This window comes from Cryptomeria japonica, chromosome 7 (genome assembly GCF_030272615.1).
Source record: "Cryptomeria japonica chromosome 7, Sugi_1.0, whole genome shotgun sequence".
Classification (NCBI taxonomy): Eukaryota; Viridiplantae; Streptophyta; class Pinopsida; order Cupressales; family Cupressaceae; genus Cryptomeria; species Cryptomeria japonica.
Genome location: NC_081411.1, coordinates 262,578,812 through 262,591,296, shown reverse-complemented (window position 1 = coordinate 262,591,296; position 12,485 = coordinate 262,578,812). Strand labels below are relative to the sequence as shown.

General features: G+C 33.1%; 1 protein-coding gene across 2 annotated transcripts; it reads left to right on the top strand.

The window, feature by feature from the left end:
* Positions 1-7,477: 7,477 nt before the first annotated feature.
* LOC131857116 (UDP-glycosyltransferase 91C1-like) lies at positions 7,478-11,522 on the top strand. Of its 2 annotated transcripts, XR_009358552.1 has the most exons (3): positions 7,487-8,654; positions 8,892-9,235; positions 11,087-11,207. XR_009358552.1 is itself a non-coding variant. In XM_059209214.1 (2 exons), the coding sequence occupies exons 1-2, from the start codon at positions 7,692-7,694 to the stop codon at positions 11,486-11,488; spliced, it is 1,365 nt and encodes a 454-aa protein (XP_059065197.1). In that variant the 5' UTR covers positions 7,478-7,691; the 3' UTR covers positions 11,489-11,522. The 2 variants fall into 2 exon arrangements, 1 of the variants encoding a protein (XP_059065197.1); XM_059209214.1 differs by lacking the exon at positions 8,892-9,235 and having other exon boundaries at positions 7,478-8,654; positions 11,087-11,522.
* Positions 11,523-12,485: the final 963 nt, after the last annotated feature.

The following is a 12,485-nucleotide window of genomic DNA, read 5'->3' as shown; positions in this document are numbered from 1 at the left end:
TGGGGGAGCCTTTGATTTGGAAATCTATCAAGGTAAACAATCAAATGTACCCATACCACTGGCCATTCAAGATATTGATAACAATCCCAACATTGTTAATGGGACCATTCTTCAGTTCGAGTCTACAAAGATAAGAAGCACTGCTCTCGACGAGGAGAATGGTGAGAAACACTTCTCTTTTTGTGTGTAATTTAAATTCTAGCTCACAAACATGAGTGTATTGTTAAAACTAATTGAAGACAGTTTTTTAGTTCTGAAAATGTTCAGAGCAAACATGGTATCTGTTGTCACACCCATGGCAGCAAAAGTCTCCAACTTTGTTTTATGTCCTTGTTGATTCTGCGCAAATACCACTCATTACATTTGCTGGCAATGATCCTTCCATTTCCTCAAAACGTTCTGTATATTCGATTCAAATGATTAGCAGGGTTGCAGTGCAAATGAAGGCAATAGTGGTCATATATCAAGAAGATGAATTGGGTTTTTCTAGCCTTAAAGAATCCTCTGCCAGAATAGTCCAGAAGTTTGAAGTATCTATCGAGTCTTTCAGTAACTCATCATGAAAACGTATTCAGAAGAAAATAAATGACAACAAGATAAGGAGTCGTGCATTTGTTATACATACTAGTTATAGATTGGCCCAGAAAATCTTTTTGGAGGTCAAACATTCAGGCATTATGGAAAAGCGAGGCTAGGCTTAGATTGGAGTGGGTAGCAAATTATTTGGATATTCCAGATGATACGACTATGGATTCAATGCAAGAAATATTTGGGGTTTGCACAAAAGTTAGGCATAGTCCACAGTACAAGAGTATCAGCAAGAGATGGGAGCATGAATTCATGAGATTTTATCCAAATGTAACCCACTCTGAAGACATTGGCATAGTTGGAGCCTATGCTTAAGATTCTATCTGGGTAATAGCCAGAGCTAGTGATGCTATGTTTAGAGTCAACAAATTTATAGACTTGTAATTTATGTCTTCAGAGAAATTTTTGATAGATATGCATGTCTTTCAGAGAGGGAGTGCCCTGCTTCAGGGAGTGCCCTGCTTCAGGAAGTAGCTCAAAGCAATTTCGAAGGAATTAGTGGTAATATACCATCAGGCATAAATGGGCTTCTTGAAGTTGAATTACATGACATTATCAACATAGTCAACAGGGAAATTATAGTTGGTCTTCTATAAGTATTTTCAATAATTTATTTAAATTATTATTAAATTTAGTTTCTTTTCATGCTAAGTTTTGTATGGCATTACACATATCATAAGGCCAACAAATATTTTTCTTCCTCTTTGTCTTGGCTTTCTTAATTTTCTTTTGTCTTTTAGCTTTTAGGTTTATTTATTTGTTTATTGGTTATATTTTCCCTTTATTTATTTATTTATTTTTTTTCTTTGATCTTTGCATCCCTTCCCTACTCTACAAATCTCTTTTTATCTTTCCCAAATCTGCAATTCACTATTTCTCATCTCAATATAATTCTTATTCATCCTGATGATAAATCACACAGTGTGATTCGAAACATTGATGATAAAAAATTGCATACACAATCAAATCCAGAAAAATAAGTGAATAATAAATAGTAATTATAACAACATAATCCCTTGCTCTAGACTCTAAAGAGACATGACAAAATGCTTACTTATACAAACATGACAAGTAATGCTTACACCCCTTATTTTATAGCTCATGGAAAGAGATGTGTAGTTTATTCTCTCTATTTACAACAATAGATATTATAATCTAATTCGCAAAAAGGACATGACAAATGGATTTCAATGGTAGTATCACTAAGGCTAAATTGAAAAGGATTTTTAGAATTCAGTCGTCTATTGTACTACTTGCCATAAAAATGCTCTTGGGTGACCTATATGTAAACAACACCCTTGAATATGACATTAATTCTTATATGGCCTTAATATTCCTTGTTGCGCTTCTTGACTATGGGGAGGATAAGGAATGTGTGAAATTGGTGATGAGAAATTTGGTTAAGTTGAAATGAAATGAGGGCTTGACTTGAGCTATTTAGATAAAGTTGTGGTAGGTTTTGTCTTGCACCTAAGTAGAGGTTCATATTGTCTTACCATGGACTATGATGGGCCTTGGATATTGTTCATAATTCATGCCTCTAGATTAGATGGAAATTCTTAGCATTTGAAAGAGAATTTGAGCACCCTTTTGAAGGAAGTTGCTAGGGCTATCTATTTTTCGGATAGCTCTTTTGCATAGATCTTAGAATTAAATGATGAAGATATTACAATGGGTTCCTGAGATGTGTGGTGGTTCTAGTTCACTCAGTAGTCCCTTTTTCCTTTGTTTAACAAATATCACTATTAGTAAATAAATAGGTAAATTTTGCATAATGATCTATAATGTTTATGTATCAATCTACAATATAGACCTTAATTGTAGTGCTTAAGGAGCCATTTTGTTAAAAGGCTCCAACATAGCCTATACTAGGAACACTCTACAATTTTTTGTATTGTTCTATATGTCGTGTTGGGTCAAGAACTATGTAAATTTTTATGATTTCAACATATATAGATGTGTATGTATTTGTTTGTATGTGTGTGTGTGTGTGTGTGTATGTATGTATGTATGTATGTATGTATGTATGCATATGTATGTATGTACATTTATGTATGTATGTATGTATATATATGTATGTATATGTATATTTGTATGTATATATGTATATATTTATCTGTATGTATGTATTTATGTATGTGTGCGTGTGTGTGTGTATGTATGTATGTATGTATGTATGTATGTATGTATGTATATGTATATGTATATGTATATGTATATGTATATGTATATGTGTGTGTGTATATATACACACACACACCTGTGTGTGTGTGTGGGCATGTGTGTGCATGTACACGCACAGACATATACACATATAAATATACATATATACATACAAAGACACACGCATATATGTATATGTATGTATGTATAGAAACACTTACATTTATGATTGCATATATGTATGTTTTTGTATTTATAGCTTCATACATAAAAAGTACTTAATATTGAACAAAAGCTTCTTAAATTAAGAGTTAAAGGTTGATTGCGTTATTTTTCATGCTATTTAATTGGTTGCATAGAAGTTTCCCTCTCTAATCAACCCTATTAAAAGCAATGTGCTAATTTATTCTAATGAGAAACTTTAGGCAATGTTTAAAATAAGATTGTTAATCCATATCTAGTTGTTGGACTATCCATGTTAGATGTAATACAATAGCCTTTGGTATGACTATTATTTAGTTACTACCCCTTTTGCCTTACTTTAATTTTTTCATGCTATGAGGGGATTATTTGATGCAAGTTCAAATAATTAGCATTGGCTATGGGGGCAAAAATTTGCGCCACCCATATCCCCATGTTGCATCACATCCGCCTGCAAACTCGTACTCTTGTTGCAACCTTCACTTGCACTGTCCTACCACCAACTAATAATTTATTCTAATATATTTTAATAGTTTTTTATTTATTATATTTTTCTTTTTAAAGTTACAATTTGTAAAATATTAAATATAATAAATTAATAATGAATTATATATTTAAAAAAATTAATAATATTTAATATGTTAAAAAAAATTTTAAAATTATTTTTATTCTTTTTAATAAAATTCTTATTATAATATATAATATATAATTAAGTGATTCTAAGATATATATATATATATATATATATATATATATATATATATTAATATTATTTTTTTTACTTTTTAAATACATATATAAGTAAATAATAGTTTATTTTTTAAATTATATATTTAATTTTTAATAATTGTATATAATAATATATAATTTATTTAGTTACATAAAATATAAATAAGCGATTTTTAAATATATGTTAAAATCACTTAATTACAATATAATTTTTATTAAAATAAATAATAAGTTTTTAAAAAAAAATTAACATAGTAATATTATTAAAAAAGTTTAAATATATAGTTTATTATATTTATTATTTTATAGATTGTAATTTTAAAAAATAAAAATATAATTCTATATAAGTGGAGCGGCCCACTTGAAACATTAACGATGCAAATTGCAAGATGATGAAAAGCATCTCGTTCGTTGAACTTTTTGCCCCAAAGGACAACACATTGACTCCTCCCCCCATTTATAATATAATTTTTATTAAAATAAATAATAAAAAATTTCAAAAAATTAACATAATAATATTATTAAAAAATTTTAAATATATAATTTATTATTTTATAGATTGTAACTTTAAAAAATAAAAATATAATTTTATATAAGTGGAGCGGTCCACTTGAAACATTAACGATGCAAATTGCAAGATGATGAAAATCATCTCGCTCGTTGAACTTTTTACCCCAAAGGACAACACATTGACTCCTCCCATTTATAATATAATTTTTATTAAAATAAATAATAAAAAATTTCAAAAAATTAACATAATAATATTATTAGAAAAGCTTAAATATATAGTTTATTATTTTATAGATTGTAATTTTAAAAAATAAAAATATAATTCTATATAAATGAAACGGGCCACTTGAAACATTAACGATGCAAATTGCAAGACGATGAAAATCATCTCGCTCGTTGAACTTTTTGCCCCAAAGGACAGAACACATCTGACTCCTCCCCCACTTGACGCCTCTTCGTCCACATCCTCCTAAGGCGTCGGGGGCACCACCAGCTGCTTCTTTCCCTCATCGGGCTACTTGACAAACTCCTTTAAGGTCCATTTCAAAGCACTCCGCTGCATTCTGCTATGCCCTACTCCAATTTTAGCTCCAATCTCTCCAAATCCCAGGGAATTAACTTCAAATTTAGAGGTACTGCTATTTAAGCCTACTTTTCAAGCCTCGAAAGAATAAAGTAGAAATACAATAGCAAAGAAGCTGATTCAGAGCATGGGTCGAATTGCTCAGCAACAAATCTATCACATACCGTCCTGGAATTTAGAGGATCTTTATAAGTACACTATTCTTCTGGTCTGTTGGCTGACTGGTATTACCAGTCTGTGGTGTCACTCGTTGTTTGTAAATTAATGGCAAGACAAGGATTTAGCGTGGACATGGTGTTAACTTCACTATTATTTTCAAACGTAGAATGGGACTAAATACCAGTGGTAGTGTTTACTCGGCTTCAAGGGAGAAAGGTGTGATGAGAGGAGGCAGCAGACATTCCGTCATCAAACAGGTCAGGGTGGCATTAACAAACATTCGATCATTCTTGAGCTAAACATACTGTTGGTTTTGTGTATAGTATTTTCTCTTCTTCTTATAACTACTCCCACTGGTTCCTTAATGAGATGGCGTTATCAGCATTCTCTCCATAATAAATCTCCAAACTCCAGGCATGTATTTTATGTACCCCAATTTTTGTTATATTTTTTCTCAAATTTTAGTTGACTGTCACTGTCATTTTTGTTATATTTTTTCTCAAATTTTAGTTGACTATCACTGTCATATTGGCAATGGTTCAATTGGGCATCGGTTCTTTGGAATTTGAATTGATGACATGTTGAATTTTAAAGTTGGGTATTTAATTTTACAATATTTGTTGTCTATTAGGTGAAGTTTAACATTCATTCATCAGATGTAGAAAACCTTTTTGCTTAGAAGCCATGTTGTCCATGGGGAACATGCCCGACGCGGCTTAATCCAGGTCATGGAAGGGCGCCACCAGAAATAAAGGTCATACTTTGGAGTCCTTACTGGTCAATAGAAAATAAAGGTGTAGTTCTTTAAGTCATTGCTAAATATGATGACAATTTGGGTTATCTAAGAATATTTTACAAGGGGATCTCACAAAAAATGTTTTGTTGTAAAATAATAACAAAGTGCTATGCCTTATCACTATACCTGTCTTCTGAATTGATTTGAAATTGATCAAATCATCTCAAAAATTGAAGTTATTCTATTGGGTTTTGTTTTCTTTAAACAAAAATTAAATTGGTGATGCATTGGATTTGATTCGATTTGACATTTATTTTTGTTCTTTTTATCAATTAAATCAAATGAAATGCATATATAGAAATTCTAAATTATTTCAAGTAAATAAATAACTAGTAGATATTAATGATTGGTAATAAGAGAATTTAAAAACAATTGATAATCATTGATTTATGAAAAATGAAAATAATATCTAAATATATTACGTTTGAAGATTAGAAATTATTAATATAAGACTAAGACATTTATTGAGGCACAAATATATGATTGTAATATTGTCTTATACTTACAAGTTGACACACACACTCTTCTCTACCCCTCCCTCTCTCCCTTTCTACCTATCTCTCCATCATTCTCCACATTCCTCTTCTCCCCTTATCTCTCTATTTATCCCTCCCTCAATCCCTCTTCTCCCCTTATCTCTCTATTGCTACCAATATCTCCCTCTCTTTTCATGTATCTTTTTCTCTCCCTCTTTATCGCCCCCTTCATATCTCTATGTCTACTCTCTATTTGTCTCTCTACTTATCCATCTATCTCCATCTTCCTCATCTCTATGCCTTCATCTATCTCTATCACAAGTGTCTGACCATCTATATCCCTTTATATCTCTCCCTCTTCCTCTATATATCTCTTTGTCTCCCTCTCGAACTTCCTATCTCTCTCTATCTTTATCTCTCCCTCTAAGTCTCTCTATCTCTCTATATAATCATCTCCATCTTCCCCTCTCACTATATATTCATCTCTACCTCTATCTTCCTCTCTCTCTCCCTCTCTACCTTTGGACATGTCTCCCTCTCTCTAGCCATCCATCTTTATCCCTCCCTCTCCCTCTTCCTAGACATCTATATCTATCTATTTCCCTCTCCATCTTTATCTCTCCATATTTGTTTGTCCATATCTCCTTCTAACTCTAGCTCACTGTTTATCCATCTCTTTTAATCCCTATATATCTCCCTACCAATTGACCTCATTTCTACACTTGTATACAAACAAAAAGACCAAAATTTCCCTTAATCGACTTTCCAAACCTCTTCAATGTACCCATTGCACACAAAAGTGCAATTACTAGTAAATAAAAAACTATAAAAATATATTAAAATAAATTATTAGTTTGTGGTAGGAAAGGAAAAGTGAAAGCTGTGCAGGAGTACGAGTTTGCAGATAGATGTGACGCAGCATGAAAATGAAGACCATACAAATTTTCACCTCCATAACCAGTACCCGAATAATCTCCTCATAGACGGCACCCTTCAAATTGAAATCATTCTATGTAGTCTGTACTCCAAATATCAGGGGACCATTCTCGTGTGTGAACGATGGAGATTAGAGTACGGCGCTACCTCCAAATATCAGGGGACCATTCTCCTATGTGAACGATGGATATTATAGCACGGCGCGTGTAGAGGGCAAGTGACCATTCTCCTCTCTGAACCATTCTCCACCTAATCTTCTTCAACAACACGTCCAATTCATTCACGCTGGCTATTTTACAGCCATGCGTTTAGTCTGGACGCCAATCTATGCAACCTGCAGACAAAACAAATAAAATGTATAATTGCAATACTAGATACACAAATACTGGCAATTATTGTTCTATGAGATGAGCTCTAGAAGGAATGTTCACCTTATATTATAATTTATTGGGATAAGCTCTCCATTATTGTTCTGTAAGATGAGCTCTAGAACGAATGTCCTCCATATATTATAATTTATTACGATAAGCTCTTCTTCAACGCATCAACAATGGCGGAGGAAAAGCAGAGAGAGCTTCGTGTGGTCATGATTCCGTGGCTTGCCCACGGTCACATAACGCCCTTCGTTGAGCTTGCCAAAAGCCTGGCCAGTAATGGTCTTAAAATCTTCTTCGTCTCAACCCCGCTGAATATTAGACGAATTAAGCCGCAAATATGCGACGCACCGGGGATAGAGCTGGTGGAATTGGCGATGCCCTCCGTGGAAGGGCTGCCACCAGGTGTAGAATCCACCGCAGATGCTGCCAAGACAGGAGAAGCTCCACTCCTAATACCTCTACTGAGAGCCGCCATGGACCTTTTGGAGAGGCCCTTCGAAGAGCTGTTACAACAGCTGTCTCCAAACGTGGTGATCCACGATTTTGCACAACACTGGGTTCCTCGTGTGGCCAATCCCATTCCCGCCATTTTCTTCTTCATAATGAGTATAACCAGCTTCAGCTTTGGGGTAGGGCAGCTGGAGATATTACCGAGAAACCCAACTGCCCAGGATTTGATCATCTCGCCACCCGGATTCCCTTCACAGATTATTCAGCGCCGGTTATTTGAAGCTGAGAGGTTCCTGAACCTATATCAGGAGCTCGCAGATGGGCTTAGCATTTCCGACCGCACCAAAATCTGCGTAAGGGAGAGTTGGGCGATCGCATTCAATACGTGTTTGGAGTTGGAAGGGGTGTACGTGGAGTATTTGCAGAGGCTCATGAAGCAGCCAGTTATCCCTGTTGGATTACTCATGCCTAAACTCCCCTCACTCCCCGCTGATGATATTTGCTTGAAGTGGCTCGACAGGCAGCCAGCTGCTTCAGTGGTGGTCTTGTCTTTTGGCAGCGAGTACGTTCTAACCCACCAAGATCTCACCGCAATTGCAATGGGTCTGCTGGAGAGCAGCGTGTCTTTCCTCTGGGTTCTGCCTGCCGGAAACGATTTGCTGCAAGGCTTCCAAGATCAGATTGGGGTATGTTAGGCACCCTCCTCTTCAAAAAAAATTGTTATTAAACAGTATATTTTAACATTTGATTTGTTTAGAGGGTTCATTGTAAATGATATTGATTTTTTGAGTAGGGTCATCTATAGTGTGATTTGACATAGCCACTTAAGTTTGACAAACTTAAACTCTAGATTTTGGCTTAAACAATGCACTCTAAGTTCTAATAAGTGTGCATCACGAAGTAATATGTAATATGGTGAGCAGGAGCGGAGCAATTGGTGAGATAAATGATGAAGAGGGGGTTCTGTTTTCATGGCCCCATCCTTTGTTTCGTCCATGGCAGTGGTTTCTGGGTGGAGGATCACTTTCCTTTCTGGTTTGCCTCTGCCCTAGTGGATCAGTTGGGGCCAGTTCTTCTGTTTTTGGCCTATGTATAGGGGCCTTTTGGTGCATGGCCCATTGTGTGGCCATTGTTTCAAGGGCTTCTTGTGGGTTGCATCCATGCTTTTTGGGTGTGTTTCGAGCCTCCTGGGGTTGTGATGCCTTGCTCTTGCGATGGCAGTGGTGCTTTTCTGGTTTTTGCATTCTCCTCGCTATTGCTATGATAGGTTTGTGGGTTCCCCTGTCTGTAGTAGATTGGGGTTGTTCATTTTTGTTGGGAGCTTTTCTTGTTTGGTTTTTTGGGAAGAAGAGCTCTTTGGATAGTTGCAGTTGCGGTGGTTTGTTTGGATGGGAAGATGTTGCCATTGGAATTTCCTCCACATTCTTCTTGTCCATGGTTTTATATACGAGTGATAGTTTTCTTCTTGTCCATGGTTTTATATACGAGTGATAGTTTTCTTAATACATTGAACCACACTAACCATTGACCCTACAAAATCCACTAGAAATGTTGAGCCTCTCAGATTTCACTTCCAATTTAGTTTAGTGCAAAGGAGATAGTAATAATGGAATAATGGAATAACAATGTTAAGTTATGTATATTGGACGTTTCAAAACATATTCAGTTATCCATCATCAAGTAGAGTTCAATTACATTGATGATGGATTATTAAGTGTGTTATGAAACGTCAATTAAAAAATATATATAGAATTATAAACAACATTGGAAACATAGTATGGAAGGCTCATATCAACTAATATTAAGAACCTCTCAAAGTTATATAGGTCTCGGATCAATCACTAAACTAACTACCAAATTAGGGGAAAAGCTTAAGTCAATAAATTTTTCAATCTATCAAATTAGTATGAATTATTTTTTGGATTTGATTATGTGATTTTGTTATCTCAATGTTAGGATCAAACTCCATGTTCTATCATTAATGTTATCTTATTTTCTTCTTTTTGATGATGGATTATAGAGTTTGATGTAAAATATTGAAGAAAAATCTTGAAATATCAAATCCAGAAATAATTCACTTTAAAAAGTCATTTTTTTAATTTTAGGTCAAATAAAAGAATACTTATTAAATTATTTATATAAATTAATATAAAAACATTTGAAATTGGATGCAATTGGATTAATGAATTTATGGAAAGAAACATAAAATTATTATGTTGTAGTAATACATATCTAGAACAATAATTTTAAATGTTCTAATTTTCTAATTATTTCTAGTAGTAAAAAAAACTCATATGAAAACTTTTATAAGAAAATGGATATATTTTTAAATTAGGAGTTAAAATTTTAGCTTTCTAGATCCTACAAAATTTAATTATTTTGGTTGGAGAGAGGATTTATAGTTGTGCATTTTAATTTTGTATTCTTTAGGATTTTAAATGGTAGATTGTTCTTTTTTCAAGGGCTAGTAATAAGTTTGAGGCTATTGCTTATGGTTTTTGACATCACAGTCACATCAACTACATATTTGCTAAGTTGTTTGGAAATAATATATATTTACAAAAAAAAAGAGTAAAACATGTGTATTAAGGTACATATTATTTATTGTCTTATAAGTTGTCAACACTTTATTAATTATTGTCTTGTAGTGTCTTGTGAAAATGGATAATTTATTCACTTTTAGGTACAAACATAATGTTTAGTGGTGCTAAACACTATAAGGAATGGGTAAAATTATTTTAAAAGGATTCCTTGTTGCACTTGACACTATATCTATTATTTTGCACATTCATTTATCAAATCCTCTACTACATATTCTATGTTTTCAAATGAATTCATAAACAGTATGAAATTTTTACATACATTTCTAAGGTTCTAATTAATATGAAATATGGAAGTCTCAAAACTCCATTTTTTAAAATCTACACCTTTTATACATTTTATGAAACTTTTGTGGACCTTTTTAGGAATCTTTAAGTGAGCAAAATATACCAATCGCAAGTCTTTGATATTCTTATTCTATTTTATTACATTCAAAACATGATGATCACTTTTACTTCAATAAATAATAACATGTTGTACTTGAAAACCACTTCTGATTCCTTCAATTATTTTACAGGACAAGGGATTGGTAGTGACAAAGTGGGCTCCACAATTACATATTTTGAATGACCCTTCTACATGTGCCTTTGTCACTCATTGCGGGTGGAATTCAATGACAGAAGGATTAAGGTTTGGGGTGCCACTCATAACTCTCCCAATGCAATATGAGCAAGGGTTAAATGCAAAGCTTGTACAAGAGCTTAAGGTGGGAGTGGAAGTGAGAAGAAATGAAGAGGATGGCTCTTTTACTAAGGAGGATATTAGTAAAGCAATTAGAGTCTTAATGATAGAAGAAGAAGGATCCCAAATCAAATATAATGTCACAAAGATAAGTAGCGTGTTAACAAGCAATAATTTCGAAGTTACTGAAAGGAATATGAGGAACTTCATTTCCATGCTTAGAACCTTGAGCAAATAATTAGGCTAATAGGCCTAAATTTGTCTATAATTTCATAGTATTTTAAAAATATTTAGTTTTAATAGTGTTTTATTTTGTGGTTCTTATTATTTAGAGACTTTAGTGTGTCTTACGTTGAACTGTATTGTATTTGTTTGTAGTGGGATTTAAACTAGGGTTCATAAGTTAAAATATGTTAGTGTTTAGTATATGTTTATAGTAGTTAGATATATTATCATGTGTTTATACATAAGATAATATATATTAAGGCTTATAGAAGCTACTTTGTTTTGTTATGTATATTATCCCATTGATTTTAAATATAAATATATTAATTACTAAATGTTTTATTTTATGATATCTCATCTTACTAGACTAACATAAAAACTATGGCATTAAAATTCTTATTTGGATTGCATAATGAAACAATAATATGGATTTTTAAGGGAAAGGATGGTTTTGTTCCAATGGGATGATTGATGCACACAATTATTACTAGTGCTTCCTTTTTTGTAAAGGATTCATGAATATAAGGCTTTCTCTTAGTGGTGATAAGTAAGGATTTTCTCATGTTTGCATTGGTTTTTTCATAAAAAATGGTATTTCAAATGACTATTTGTATTTTCGTTGATGATTTAATCTTGAGAAATCATTAAATCCATGACTAACTCAATAAGATTATCTTTTCTAGGATTATGTTATTTCCAAAGATTGTATGTTACTAGTGATAGTAACAACAATATGTTTTTTTAACTATAATCTTAGTTTATGTAGAAAACCTTATCATAAATGCTAGTAGATTTCTACAATCCATGAGATTGTATGTGTGTTTTTTCTTTTAGATTTGATTGTGTGAGTGCATTTTGCATCAACATTTCAAATCACACTCTATCACCCATCATCAAGATGAGATAAAGATCATAAGGAGAATAAAGTGATGGACCACAAAGTTGGACCTAAAATGTTGATGCAAAAAATGCTCACACAATAAAATCTAGAAATAGCACACATACATGCC

Excerpts from the sequence above, each read along its gene's own strand:
- LOC131857116 (XM_059209214.1), top strand. The coding sequence starts at position 7,692 with ATGGCGGAGGAAAAGCAGAGAGAGCTTCGTGTGGTCATGATTCCGTGG. Across the intron at positions 8,655-11,086 it reads GCTTCCAAGATCAGATTGGG|GACAAGGGATTGGTAGTGAC; the intron begins GTATGTTAGGCA and ends ATTATTTTACAG.